The sequence below is a fragment of the Eimeria necatrix genome, genomic scaffold (assembly GCF_000499385.1).
Source record: "Eimeria necatrix Houghton genomic scaffold, Enh_scaff151, whole genome shotgun sequence".
Classification (NCBI taxonomy): Eukaryota; Apicomplexa; class Conoidasida; order Eucoccidiorida; family Eimeriidae; genus Eimeria; species Eimeria necatrix.
Window position 1 is genome coordinate 53904 of NW_013654973.1, and position 14362 is coordinate 68265.

Sequence of the window (14362 nt, forward strand, 5' to 3'; positions counted from 1 at the left end):
CCCGGCCCCCCGGGGGGCCCCCCGGGGGCCCCCGGGGCGCCCGCGCGGCTGGGGGGCCCCTCGGGGGCCCCCAATTTGCTGCTGCTGCTCTCCGCTGTCTTTGCCGGCCTGCGGGGCTCCAAGGGAGAGGAAGTGGGGAAGGGAGAAGCTGTCAGCAGCCGCACGCGCGGCAGCTGGCTGCAGCTGCTGCTGCTGCTGCTGCTGCTGCTGCTGCGCGTGCTGCTCGTGGTGCTGCTGCTGCTGCGCGTCAGCAGCGGCAGCCGCCCAGCGCTGAGGGGAAAGGCAGCCAACGAGGCGTCTCCGCTCTGCACTTCTAGGGGATAACTTGCTGCAGCAGCTGCCGCTGCAGCAGAAGCAGCAGCAGCAGCAGCAGCTGCTGCTGCTGCTGCTGCTGCGCCTCCAGCGTGTGCATCCGAAAGAATCAGCTGCTGCTGCGGCGAATCATGAGCTCCACGGTCACCCAAAGCCTCAGCAGCAGCAGCAGCAGCAGCAGCAGCAGCAGCAGCAGCAGCAGAGGGCGAAGCAGCCGCTCCCGGCCTACTTTCGATCCCTTCCCGGACTTGTGCTGAAGGCCCACTGCTGTACGGCGGCTCCCCCTCTGCTGCAGCAGCAGCAGCAGCAGGAGCTGCAGCAGCAGCAGCAGCAGCAGCAGGGAGCGCCTGCCCATTTGGAGAAGCATAGAAGCAGCAAACCTCAAGCCCGTCTGGCAGCAGCGCCAGCGGCCTGTCTCCGTCCTGCAGCAGCGCGTCCAGCCAGTCTCTCTTGCAAGGAGACAAGAAGCCGCTGCTGCTGCTGCTGCTGCTGCTGCTGCTGCTGCTGCTGCTGCGGCTGCGGGGGGAGCAGCAGGCGAGCGCCACCACTCGGGAGGCCGCCTCCTCTTCCCCTGCAGCAGCAGCCGAGGCAGCAGACACGAAAGGAGGATAAGAGCAGCAGCAGCAAGGAAGCAAAAAGCAAATGAGGCCCAGCAGCAAATAAGGAGACAGCAGCAAATAAGGAGACAGCAGCAAATAAGGAGACAGCAGCAGATAAGGAGACAGCAGCAGACCAAAGAAAGGGCAAAGACTCGCAGCCAGTTCGCTGCGGAGGCGCCAACAAGCTGCAGCAGCAGCAACAGCAGCAGCAGCAACAGCAGCAGCAGCAACAGCAGCAGCAGCAGCAGCAGCAGCAGAACTCACCGGCCTCTGTCAAGTGCTGCAGCACGCGGGAAAGCAGCCAGCCTGTGGTGGCCTGCGAAGGCTCTGAGCAGCAAATCTTGAGGGGGGGCCCCACACCCGTGTGTACGTACACCGCGCGGCTTGCTGCTGCTGCTGCTGCTGCTGCTGCTGCTTCGCGCCCCACAAAGGGGCCCCCACACTTCAAACTGGGGCGGGGGGCCCTTGCTGCAGGGGCTGGCAGGGGCCCCAGGGGCCCCCGCTCCAGGGGGCCCCACTGGGGCCCCCTGCCCACGGCGCGGAAGCAGGTAGCTTCCAAGGGGCTGCATGCAGCAGCAGCAGCAGGCAGCTGCTGCTGCTGCTGCTGACGCTGCTGCTGCTGGTGCCACAGCAGCTGCTGCAGCTGCAACTGAGAGACGGACACGGAAGGCGCAGGCGCGCCGCCACTAATAAAGGGGCGACCCGCAGCAGCGTCCTGCTGCTGCTGCTGCTGCTGCTGCTGCTGCTGCTGCTGCTGCTGCTGCTGGGCCAATGGGGGCCCCTGGCAAGTCCAGCTTAAACCGCAGTAGCTGCTTCCTACGCTGCGGCTGGCTTCGTGCACCACGCTTTCTCTGTACAGACATTGTTGCTGCTGCTGCTGCTGCTGCTGCTGCTGCAGCTGCTGCGGCTGCTGCTGCAGCTGCTGCGGCTCCATGGGCAGCCGAGCGTGGGTTTGAAGCGACGAAGCTGCTGCCTGCAGCGGCTGTTGATTTGCTGCTGCTGCTCCTGAGGTGTACAGACAGCCGCGGGTGCTCACTGCGCCCGCTGAGGCCTGGTTTGTGGGGCCCCTCATTTGCCCCGTCGCGGCTGCAGCAGCTGCTGCTGCTGCGGCTGCTGCTGCTGCTGCTGCTGCTGCTGCTGTTGGGGCACTTGGAAAGAATGACACTGTGAGGCCCCCAAAGGTGTTTCTGGGCCTAAGGGGAGCCGGCGGTGGGGGTGGGCGAGGTGTACGTACACCCGGGGGCCCCACAGAAAGCAGGGGGCCCCCAGAGGGGCCGCGGCTGCTGCAGGAGGGGGGGGCCCCTCAGCTTGCTGCTCAGGGGGGCCCCCAGCAGCAGCATGCAGGGAAAGCGGAGCCTTCCGGGCCAGCTGGGGCGGCGGGGGGCCCCGCAGCAGCAGGAGTTGAACTGAATTCAGAAAAGGGTCAAAAAAACTTGAAAAAAAAACCCAAGGGGGCCCCGGGGGCCCCCAACTGCAAGAAGTGGCTGGCTGGGAGGCCTCGGGGAGGGCAGGGGGGCCCCTGTGGGGGCCTTCTCCGTCTTAGCGGGAAAATGGAGTTGGAAGCTGCAGCGGGAGAAGCGAAGAAGCAAAGTGGTGCAACACAGGCTGCTGCTGCGCTGCAGCGCAGCAGCAGCAGCAGCAGCAGCAGCAGCAGCAGCAGCAGCGGGCTCTGAGCGCCGCTGCTGGCTGGGGCTGGCGGCTGGTGGCAGCAGAGTGCAGCCAAAATGCCAAAAAGAAATAAATGCGAAGAAGTTGGGCCGCGGAAAAAGCCCAGTTTGAAGGCGAGTCTGAGGTGTACAGACACTGCAGCGGGCGAGATCGCAGTGTCGAGACTCCCCGGCGCTCGCGAGGGCAGGGGGGAAGCTGCTGCTGCTGCTGCTGCTGCTGCTGCTGCAGCAGGCGAGCTTCTTGCGGTTCTTTTCTCTTAAACAACCTTTTTTAAATATTGTTTTGGACTTTTTTGCAATTTAATTGCAGCTTTTTGGCGAAAGGCCGGGCGCGAAGGGCCGCAGCGCCGCCGCGCCGCTGGCCGCCGCAGGACCGCGCGGCTGTCGGCAGCAGCAACGGAGTGCTGCTGCTGCTGCAGCAGCAGCAAACATTGAATTGCTGCAGTTCTTTTGCTTTGCAAATTGAGAAGATAAAAGAAAAGAAAGAAGTGACACGCAGTGGACACGGCCAAACGCCCCGCGCCTCGCCAAGCCACTGCAAGGGGGAGGCCCTCCGAAAGAACTCTTCTTAAATAATTCAAAATTCCTTTTTTCAAATTCTCGCTGTCTTGCTGCTTCCCAGCAGCAGCAGCAGCAGGCCAGCGGCTGCGACGGGAGCCGCGGGGGGCGCTGCGCTGCCTCTGGACTTTGCGGGAAGTTCATCTTTGAGAGTTCACCACTCTGCAGCATTTACTATTTCAAATCAAAATGCAAAATAAAAAGACTGAGAGCTCAACAGACTTAGTTCTAAGTAGATCTGCCAAGATGCAGCGCGAGTTGCTGCTGTCGAGTCTGTCCAGCAGCTGTGCGGGAGCAGCAGCTGCTGCAGTTCAGCAAAATGCATGCAAACCTTTTCCACTAATTGAAATTAAAACCCTTTATTGTGTTTTAATTGCTAAATGATGCCGGATCTGAGCGAATCAGCAGCAACTGAAGTGCTGCTGCTTGCAACTTTGCTTCCGCATTCCCCCAGCGGAACCACTTCGCTGCCACTTTCGAGATCTTTCCTAGAGTTGAAAAATGCATAAAGAAGGCATTCTAGATGTCAGAATTTCAAAAATAAAACATAATTGAGAAGGGATTTTGAGTGAATAGTGACTTTTAGCTCGGTGCTGAAAATTCAAGATTCAAGTTGAACTTGAGCCCCGGGTGTATCGTCAGCTCTGCATGAACTGCAGCTCGCGCATCAAGATCCGCAACGATCCCACTTTAAAACTGGAAAAAGTATTCATTTTTTGCATTTTAAACATCAAAATGGTTTTATTTTGCAAATTAATGGTGGCAGGCAGCTTTCTTTGTCTCGTGGGCTCCGCCCACTCGCTGCAGCCCTACCGTTTCACGCAGAGCCGCACGAAGCTGGACCGAGACAAAGTAGGACTTTCCCGACGACTTAAGTTGAATTTGAAAAAGAATTATATTTCTTAGACTCCCCCGCCCTATCCCATCATCAACGTGCACTTGGGTAGGCCGCCAGCCCCGCAGGGTCTTAGCCAAAATTGCAAAAGTGTGTTTGGAAATTGCAAAACGTGTTTGGCCGCGGGGCAGATGAGGCGAAACTGCCTGACGGAGTTAAAAGCGATATGGCTGTGTTTCTGCACCGAGAGCGGAGTCGGCAGCGGGAACTTGAAAACGCCATTCACCACAAGCGGGGCTTCTTTGAAGCCAAAATGGGCGAAGTGAGAAGGCCTTTAGTGATTAATGTTCAGCTTTTGCTTTTCTAAACTGCCACTGCTCTTTTTAAATGCAAAAATCTGAATTTTTGGCGCAGCAGCAGCAGCAACTCGAGTTCATCACCGACTTGCAGCAAACCCTCGCTGCAGCGCCAGCATCGGAACTTGAATAGGCAGCCGGGCCCCCAGTTTCCGCCGAATTAAACAGTGCTGCTTCAGCTCTGATGTTTTTAAACTTTTTTTATTTAATTAAAATTATTTTCAGGACTTTTTATTCGGATCGTTCGGCGCAAAGAGAACAAGTGGCTTTTCTGCACTGGCGAACTCGAGCACGGCCGACGGTGCAACTTGAATTCCGGCGCAGCCGTGAGCAACTGAGGCCAGAACTTAAGTTTTTTTTTCTTTTTTGGGTTTTTTTTTTATAAATTAAAACATTTGCGCATTTTTAGGACTTGAAAAAATATAGTTAAGGCTTGTTTCGGAGTCTGCTTTCTCGAAGTCCGCACTCGGCAGCCCCTGCACTCGCGGCGGCAGCGGCGCCTCCCGGGCGAAAAGCGGAAAAAAAGCAGAAATATTTCAAAAATGGAATTTAAAAGAAAAAAAAATCTTGGGGGAACTCGGAAACTAAATAGTTGACTTGTGCTGCTGCGGAGGCTCCTCTCTGCTGCTGCTGGCCGCCGCACCTGCACACGGCACCGCATGCGTCTCCCTAGGCAGCCCGCCTGGCCTCTCTTCGCTCAAAAAAGACTTAACTTCTTTTTTTTCGTTTGATTTCAAGAAAGGAAGCAGGTTTGGACTTGTGGAGAAGAGGCGAAGCTTCAGGTCACTTGCCTCGGTGGGCCGATAGCCGCGTTCAACTGCGAAGCTGAGGGCCGATTCGTCGCGCCGCGCCTTCTTCTCCTCAGCTTTCCAATTTGAATTGCAAATGTGGTAAAAAACTGGTTTTAAAAAAGTAATTTGAAGCTGAAAAGACCCGCGCCGCGCCCCCCAACGCCGCATTTCGTTCAGCTTTCCGCCAGGGTCACCTCCCCGGCGGCGGGTCTTCCGGTAGCAGCAGCAGCAGCAAAGTTCCACTTCCCGGGCCAAGTTGCTGCAGCAAGAGGTCTTTTTCTTTTTGCGACTGAGTTCGCTGGCCAGCGCAGCCGCGGGTCTCGCACTTGCAGCAAAAGTGTTCTGTGTTTCCGGCCCACGGGCAGCAACCCGCAGGTGGGTTTGCCAAATGGCTCACCCGAGAAAGCAGCAGCAGCAGTAGCCACTGCCTGAGGCCTCCGGACCCTTTCTCTGGTATTAACCGCCTCTGCGCCTCAACAAAGGTCAGCAGCAAAACCAGCAGCAGCAGCAGCAGCAGCAGCAGCGGCAGCAGCAGCGGCAAAGCATTCGCCTCCCCGGCAGCTCCGGCGGCGGCTGAGCAGCAGCTCCTTTCCAGTGTACGTACACCGCAGAAGGCCACCAACAGGCAGGTTCTGCTACCGAATGCAGCAGCAGGTTTCTGGAGAGGGGGCCCCCGGGGGGCCCCCCGAGGTGGCCCCCGCATTCCCGCAGGAAGCCCAGGCAGCAGACGCAAGAGGGAGTTCAGAAGACTCTCCAGAGCAGCAGCAGCAGCAGCAGCAGCAGCAGCAGGTGGTGCCTCCCCACCACGTCTCTGCGGAAGACAGGTCTCACGACAGCACGGGGTTTTCTCCTGCTGCTGCAACAGAGTCTCCAGCAGCAGAAGCAGCAGCAGCAAAAAAGAAAGCAGCAGCAGCTCAGGCTGCCCCCGCCACAGGCTTTAAGGGGGCCCTCAGGCACTTCGGGGCCCACTACAAAGCAGCAGCAGAAGAGCCGCAGGAGGGGCCCCCAGATGCAGCAGCAGCAGCAGCAGCAGCAGCAAGCGACAACCCTTTTGGGGTGACTCCTGAGCAGCTCGTAGGTGAGCTTCCAAGCGCCTTTTGTTTCCAGTAAAGAGGCACTAGGTGCAGCAGCAGCAGCAGCGGTAGCAGCAGCAGATGCTGCTGCAGTGGAAATAGCGTCTGCAGCAGCGCCGGCAGCAGCAGCAGCAGCTGCTGCTGCTGCAGCTGCTTCCGTCCCACTTGCTGCACTGTCTGCTGCTTTGTCTGCTGCTGCGTCTGCCTTCTCGTTTCGTCGCTTTCCCCTTCCCTCCCCACTACCCTTCAACTGACCTTGCTGCTGCTGCTGCTGCTGCTGCTGCTGCTGCTGCTGCTGCTGCTGCTGCTGCTGCTGCTGCTGCTGCTGCTGCTCTGCTCGAGCTGCTGCTGCTGCTGCTGCTGCTGCTGCTGCTGCTGCTGCTGCTGCTGCTGCTGCTGCTGCTCAGCCTTCTGGAGGCACTGCCTGGACGCGACGTCGGACTTTACTTTGCGGATTTTGATGGTGGCGGGGCTGGTGATGATCATTTTGGGAGTCACTGTGGGTTTTTTGCATGCATTTGCTGCAGCAGCAAAAGCCCCAATTTGAAATTTAAAAAAACATTAACATAAACATTAACATTAAATAAAACATTAAAATGAACTTCTGCATTTGCATGCATGCGGGCTGCAACAGTTGCTGTTGCTTCTGCGTGCCTGGCCAGTTGCTGCTGCTTCCGTGGCTGCTGCTGCTGCTTTGCTAGCTGCTGCTGCTGCTGCTGCTGGTTCGCCTGCTTCTGCTGCTGCTTTCGTATCTGCTGCTGCTGCTGCTTTGCTGGCTGCTGCTGCCGCTCTGCTAGCTGCTGCGTGGGCCCCGTAGGGCATGCTTTCGCTGCGGGAGTTTGCTGCTGCAGCAGCAAACTCCTGCTGCAGCTCGCAGCCTCTGCCAGCAGCAGCTTCTGGGGTCTCGCTTGGGACTCGCCGCAGCAGCCGCAGCAGCCGCAGCTGCCACAGCACAACGCAGCAGCAACAGCAGCCACCCTCCTTAGCAGCAGCAGCAGCAACAGCAGTTCCACCTTAGCAGCAGCAGCAGCCGCAGCAGGCACCCCGCTTAGCAGCAATAGCAGCCACAGCAGGCACCCACCTAAGCAGCAGCAGCAGCAGTCCCACCTCAGTAGCAGAAGCAGCAGCAGCAGCAGCAGTCCCACCTCAGTAGCAGCAGCAGCAGCAGCAGCAGCTCCAACTGAGCACCAGCAGCAGCAGCAGCAGCAGCAGCTCCAACTGAGCACCAGCAGCAGCAGCAGCAGCAGCAGCAGCTCCAACTGACCAGCAGCAGCAGCAGCAGCAGCAGCAGCAGCAGCAGCAGCAGCAGCAGCGTGTTGCGGTGTTGCTGCTGCGCGCAGACAGGGGAGCACCCGGAGGTGGAGTGGGTGGAGGGTTTTGCAATTTGGGTGGCGGTTTTGGTGGTGGTTTCTGTGACGGCTTTGAACGACTGGGCTAAAGAAAAACAATTTCGAAAACTCGCCAAGTTAAAAGGTCCTGCTGCTGCTGCTGCTGCTGCTGCTGCTGCTGCTGCTGCTGCTGCTGCATGCAGCCGCGCTGAACCACTGACGCACGCCGCGCAAGCGCTTCGCGCAGCAGCAGCAGCAGCAGCAGCAGCAGCTAAAAGAACAGCAGCAGCTCAGCAGCTCATGCAGCTAGAGCACCTGAAGCAGCAGCAGCTATTGCAGCAGCCCCAGTAGCAACAAAAGCAGTAGCCGCAGCAGCAGCAGCAGCAGCAGCAGCAGCAGCAGCAGCAGAGGCTACAGCAGCAGGAGCAGCAGAAGCACAGGTTCTAGGTCTCGGGTAGCCGCTGGGGTGTATGTACACTGGGCGTCTATTGGCGCTGCAATAGGCATTCTTTATGAGTTTTTTGCTGCAGATATGAAACTAAAATGCATTTATTTATTTATTTAAATTGCAAATAATATTTATAAACTAAAATGCATTTATTTATTTATTTAAATTGCAAATAATATTTATTTTAATTTAAATCAGATTAAAACCCTAAAGTGCCCTCAAGAGCGCCTCTGGGGGCATTCTTTTAGCTGCTGCTGCACCCTGCTGCTGCGGCGGCTTTGGCCTGAGTTGCTCCAGGGCTAGTTTTCAGGGTTTAGGGTTTAGGGTTTAGGGTTCAGGGTCTAGTGCGTAGCCCCGGAAGTCACGCTTAGACTCCAGGACTAGGGTTTAGACCCAGGCTTTAGGGTTTAGGGTTTAGTGTTTAGGGTTTAGGGTTAAGGGTTTAGTTTTCCCGACCACTCACTGCCGAAAGCGCCCTCCAGACCGCACCACGCCACACCACTTCCAGCGCCGGCGGCGTCCCTCCCGAGGGTTTAGGGTTTAGGGTTTAGGGTTTAGGGTTTGTGGTTTGTGGTTTGTGCGCAGACGACAAGAACTGCCGGGTGTTGCGGGGCGGGGCGGAGCAGGAGGTGTCCGTGTTTAGCGTGGTGGTTGGAGATGTGATAAAACTCGAAGTTGGAGACGAAGTGCCCGCAGACTCTTTGCTGCTGCAGGGTTTGGACTTCCGGGCGGATGAGAGCAGCATGACTGGCGAGAGCGAGCCCATAGACAAACGCAGCGAGGAGGCTTGCTGGCAGCAAGTCGCCAAGCTCCGCAGCAAGCAGCAGCAGCAGCAGCAGCAGCAGCAGCAGCAGCAGCGGGGGGGGGGCTGCGCGGGAGAGGGAGAGGCGCCGGGAGGCAAGGACGGGGGAGAGCTGCACCTGCAGCAGCAGCAGCAGCAGCAGCAGCAGCAGCAGCAGCAGCAGCAGCAGCAGGTGGGGTTTGGGGGGGGCTCGCAGCACCACTTGGTGGCTTCGCCAGTTCTTGTTGCTGGCAGCACAACAACTGCTGGCAGCTGCTCAGCCCTCGTAATAGCTGTGGGGCCCCGCAGCCAGCAGGGGCAGCTCTTCCACTCCCTCACGGCCTTCGACGCCCAGCCCACGCCTCTCCAGAGTAAACCCTAAACCCTAAACCCTAAACCCTAAACCCTCGCGCCTGGCCCTGGGGCCTGCGCCTGCGGCCGCCGCGGGGGAAACCGCGCGGGGCCGTGCAGCGTGGTTTCCCGGAACCCCAAAGTCGGAACCCGCAGCCTCCTTGGCCCTTCCAAACCCTAAACCCTAAACCCTAAACCCTAAACCCTAAACCCTAAACCCTAAACCCTCACTGGGGTGCGTGCGGTGGCAGACAAGCTTAACGCCCTCGCGAGAGACATCGGCCGCATAGGGTTTATGGCTGCGTGCGTCACCTTCCTCGTGCTGCTCATTCAGTGCGTAAACCCCGGCCCAAACCCCAAACCCTAAACCCTAAACCCTAAACCCTAAACCCTAAGCCCTAAACCGTTCAAATCGCTCGCGAAGCGAGCAGCAGCTCTCTCGCTGCTGCTGCCTGCGCGCCGTGCGCAGCAGCGGCCCGCGAGGGCGGGAGCGCGCAGCGCTAGGGTCTAGGGTTTAGGGTTTAGGGTTTAGGGTTTAGGGTTTGCGCAGGTTCTGGGTTTTGTACGGACTCACCCCCCACGGCGAAAGACCCTCTGCGGGAAACGTCGGAAGAGAACACTTGGAGTTTTTGGTGGTTGCAATTACTATTGTGGTGGTTGCAGTTCCCGAGGGTTTGCCGCTGGCCGTCACCATTTCCCTGGCCTACTCCGTCGGCCGCATGCTGGTCCAAACCCTAAACCCTAAACCCTAAACCCTAAACCCTAAACCCTAAACCCTAAACCACGCGGCTGGCCGCGGGGCGCGCAGCAGCTGCGCGCGGCCAGCGGCAGAGAAGCCGCCGCGCGGCTGCGCGCCGCGCGCCGGGCTAGGGTTTGGGGTTTAGGGTTTAGGGTTTAGGGTTTAGGGTTTGCGCGCCGCAGAAAGACAAAAACTACGTTCGACGCCTCGCAGCCTGCGAAACAATGGGAGGCGCCAACGAAATCTGCAGCGACAAAACGGGGACTTTGACAAAAAATAAAATGGAAGTCCAATCCCTTTGGAGAGGGGGCCCCCCTGGAGACTCTTCTGCCTGGCTACTAGCCCCGGGGGGGCCCCTGGGGGCCCCCCAGCTGCTCGGGACCCCCGCGGGGGCCCCCAAGAGTGGGGATAAGCTGGGGGGCCCCCAGGAGGGGAATGGCAATGGGGGGCCCCCCAAACTAAACCCTAAATTGGTGACTATTACAAACAGGGGGGACAGCGCGTGGGATATGATGGTGCAGCAAGCAGCGCCAGCAGCAGCAGCAGCAGCAGCGGGAAACCACCAAATTGTTTCCCGAGATGTCCCCCTAGACCGCGGCCTTTCAAACGCCGACTGGGCCAACGTGAGCCGCAAATTGGGGTGTACGTACACCTCAAAGTCGGGTGTACATGCACCTCACTTGGGGTGTACGTAGACCTCACTGTTTTGGCCTTTGGGGGTTTTCTGAATCTCTTTTCTTTTCTTTTTCTTTTATTTTGTTCTAATTGATCTTTTTGATTCTTTTTTGCAATTTATTTATTTTAATTATTATTCTTTTGTTTAATTAATTTGTTTATTCTCCTTCGAGCCGCGGCTAGCCCTGAGCCAGTCTTCTAAAACCCATCTTTTTTTGCTTCTTTTTGTTTCTTTTTCTTTTTGTTTTTCTTTTTTTCTTTTTATTTCCTTTTATTTCTTTTTGCTTTCTAATCTCCTTTTGTTTCCTTTTATCTCCGTTTGTGTCCTTTCATCTCCCTTTCCCCTTTTGTACTTTGCCTCGGTTTGACTTGTTCTGCTGCTGCTGCTGCTGCTGCTGCTGCTGCTGCTGCTGCTGCTGCTGCTGCTGCTGCTGCAGCTGCTGTGCACCGCCATAGTGTTGAACAGCACAGGAAGTCTCTCCACTGAGACGGAGGGGCCCCGGGGGCCCCCTGGCGAAGTGCGGAAGGGTTTTGGGGCCTCTTGCTGCTGCTTCGGGTCGGGTGCAGCAGCAGCAACAGCAGCAGCAGCAGCAGCAGCAGCGGAAGAAGCAGCAGCAGCAGCAGCAGACGAACAAACCCCCCACCACGTCGGAAGCCCCACAGAATGTGCTCTTCTAGAATTAGTCGCTCTTTTAGGGTTTGGAATTGAAACCCTCAGAAAGAAGCAGCTGCTGCTGTACGGAGATGTGAGTGCTCGGGTGTATGTACACCTCAGCGCCCCACACGCAAGTGCTGCCAATTGCTTTTTATTTTCTTTTTTTTTTTAATCTTTTTTGTTTCTTTTTGTTTTATTTTGTTCACTTTGTTTCATTTTGTTTGGTTTGTTTTATTTTGTTTTATTTTATTTTGTTTATTTTGTTTTATTTTTCCTTTTTCTTTTTGTTTTTATCTTGTTTTATTTTTTTTTATTTTCTTGTCTCTTTTTGTTTCTTTTCATCTCCTGTTCTTCCCTCTCTCTTTTTTTCACTTTTTCATTTTTCCTTTTTTCCCAGTTCTTTATTATCTTTTCTTTTTTCTTTCTTTCTTTTTTTCCTTTTTTCTTTTTCTTTATTTATCTTTTCTTTTTTCTTTTTTTCTTTTTTCTCTTTTTTGTCTATTTTGCTATTGCCTGCCACCGTTTGTCTTTGTTTGTCTTTTTTTCGTTTTTTGTTTTTGTCTTTTTCACTTTTGTCTGCTGCTTCTGCGTCTCTTGGCTCCCTTTTGTCTGCTGCTTCTGCTGCTGCTGCTGTTGCTGCTGCTGCTGCTGCTGCTGTCTTTGCTGCTGCTGTTTCTGTCTTTTCTGCTGTCTGTGCTGCTTTATTCCTTTTTGCCTTCTATGCTGCTCCTTTTCAGCCTTTTGCTGCTGCTGCTCTGCTGCTGCCTCTGTCTCTTTTAGCCTTTTGCTGCTGCTGCTTTGCTGCTGCTTCTCCCCCTAAGAGCCTTTTGCTGCTGCTGCTTTGCTGCTGCTTCTGTAGCCTGTTTTCCGGGAGCCCTTTACGAGCGACCGCAAGATAATGACGACAGTGGTGTCGCTGCAGCAGCAGCAGCAGCAGCAGCAGCAGCTGCTGCCGCTGCTGCTGCCGCAGCGGGGGCCCGAAGCAGCAGCGGCCAAGGGAAAGAAGAGGCGGGACAGCCGCAGCAGCAGACGCAGCAGCTGCAGCAGCACAGACAGCAGGCGCTGCAGCACGGCCAGCAACGGGAACCGGCTGGCAGCAGACCCCGCAGCAGCAGCAGCAGAAGCAGCAGCAGTAGCAGCAGCAGCAGCAGCAGCAGCAAACACCAACCAGCCCACCGAAGTCGGGGCTTACCGAGTTTATGTAAAAGGAGCAGCAGAGTCTGTGCTGCGGCTCTGCAGCCACATAGTGGTGCCCCCCGGCCTTGCTGCTGCAGTGGCGCCCCTCAGCAGCAGCAGCAGCAGCAGCAGCAGCAGCAGCAGCAGCGGGGAGAACCTGTGCCCCGACCTGTGCGTAGTGCCCCTCTCAGCAGCAGCAGCAGCAGCAGTGGAGCAGCAAGTCATTGGGGCCATGGCTGGCCAGGCCCTCCGCACAATTTGCGTGGCTTATAAAGATTTCTTTGGAGACAAAAAAGACTCTTCTTGGAAAGAAATAAGTCCAAACCCTCCCTTCAAACAAGTCGAGTCCGGCCTCACTTGCCTCGCCATTCTTGGAATCAGGTCCGCAGCGAGGGTTTAGGGTTTAGGGTTTAGGGTTTAGGGTTTGGGGTTTGGGGTTTGGGGTTTGGGGTTTGGCGGCAGCGGGAAGCCAGCTCGCGCCTGCGAACTACTGGGAGCCCTTCAAGCCCCTGTCTGGCTGCTCTGGCCTCGGGCTGCGGCCCTAGGGTTTAGGGTTTAGGGTTTAGGGTTTAGGGTTTAGGGTTTGGGGTTTGCAGAGACCCCGTGAGGGAGGAAGTCCCTGCTGCAGTGAGGGCCTGCCAGGCCTCGGGAATTAAAGTGCGGATGGTTACTGGGGACAATTTGGAGACTGCGAAGCAAATAGGCATCAAGTGCAACATATACCATCCCGAAGAAGGTAGGGTTTAGGGTTTAGGGTTTAGGGTTTAGGGTTTAGGGTTTAGGGTTTGGGGGTGGGCTGTGGGTGGTGCTGGGCCGGCGGGTGGCGTTTCATGGGCTGCGTCAGCTTCTGAGGGTTTAGCGCTAGAGGCTAAACAGGCACCAAACCCTAGCCCCCTCGCCACAAACCCTAAACCCTAAACCCTAAACCCTAGCAAGAGTTTTCGCGAGTTGGTGGAGTGTTTCTGGGGCTCCCCAGTTTTGCTGCGCGCCTTGGTCGGAGCCGCGGTGTGCGCTTCCGCGCGAAGGCCCGCCCGCGGGTTTGCCGAGGGTTTAGGGTTTAGGGTTTAGGGTTTAGGGTTTAGGGTTTAGGGTTTGCGCAGACGGGCTGGCGATGACGGGCGCGGAGTTCAGCCGCCTCGTGGGCCGAGTTGTCTGCAGCGTTTGCTGCACTAGGGTTTGCGACTGCCCCACAAGTGCAGCAGCAGAACGTCGGGAGGGAAAGAAGCAAAGAAAAGATGTTGTCAAGGACTTGGAGGCTTTCAAAACCATCGCCCCCCGGTGCGAGGGTTTAGGGTTTAGGGTTTAGGGTTTGGGGTTTGGGGGCGGCTGGGGGGCGGCTGAGGTGGCGAGGTTTCGCCGGGTTTTCGAGGCGGGAGCTAGGGTTTAGGGTTTGGCATCGATACGCTTATTTGGGGTTTAGGGTTTGCGACAGTTGGGGGTTCAACGCTGTTTGTGGATTAGGTGCGAGGGTTTAGGGTTTAGGGTTTAGGGTTTGGCTTGCAGTAAAAGCGCTGCACAGAGCAGCGCGCCGCCGCTAAACGCGCAAGCGCTGAAACCCAATACCTACGGTCTAGGGTTTAGGGTTTAGGGTTTAGGGTTTGCGCCAAGGAAGTTTTCAAACCCTAGATAGGATTGCCAACATTTTCGAGGAACGGACACACTGTAGCAAAGGGCTAGGGTTTAGGGTTTAGGGTTTAGGGTTTGCGCCCAGCTCGAGGTCCTGGCCAGGTCCCAGCCCCTAGACAAGTTCGCCCTCGTTTTGGGGCTGCAGCAGTTGGGGGCCGTCGTGGCAGTGACTGGCGACGGGGCCAACGACGCGCCTGCGCTGAAGACTGCGGACGTGGGCTTCGCCATGGGGGTCACAGGTCAAACCCTAAACCCTAAACCCTAAACCCTAAACCCTAAACCCTAAACCCTAGTGTTGGACAGAGGGAGGGAGGCGCTGCGCGGCCGGTGGGGCTTGCGCGGCTGCAAGGTTTAAACCCTAATAGCGGGTCTACACACTGCAGACGTGGGCT

At 56.8% G+C, this 14362-nt stretch overlaps 2 protein-coding genes across 2 annotated transcripts in view; one reads left to right on the forward strand and one right to left on the reverse strand.

Moving 5' to 3' along the window:
- The window catches only part of ENH_00016310 (AGC kinase, putative), a gene marked incomplete at both ends in the record, with an annotated part of 6528 nt that extends 4545 nt beyond the window's left edge, over positions 1–1983 (reverse strand). Inside the window, 3 exons of the mRNA XM_013584384.1 lie at positions 165–270; positions 561–883; positions 1176–1983. Coding sequence (XP_013439838.1) covers positions 165–270; positions 561–883; positions 1176–1983 — 1237 coding nt within the window. The remainder of the gene's footprint in view (positions 1–164; positions 271–560; positions 884–1175) is intronic.
- A 3777-nt stretch (positions 1984–5760) lies between these two features.
- ENH_00016320 (hypothetical protein, conserved) lies at positions 5761–14235 on the forward strand (the record flags this gene model as incomplete). Its single annotated transcript, XM_013584385.1, has 12 exons — positions 5761–6196; positions 6599–6690; positions 7532–7664; positions 8553–9119; positions 9351–9432; positions 9650–9824; positions 10021–10461; positions 12028–12725; positions 12941–13080; positions 13445–13622; positions 13848–13926; positions 14056–14235. The coding sequence occupies 12 exons, from the start codon at positions 5761–5763 to the stop codon at positions 14233–14235; spliced, it is 3201 nt and encodes a 1066-aa protein (XP_013439839.1).
- Between the last annotated feature and the right edge of the window lie 127 nt (positions 14236–14362).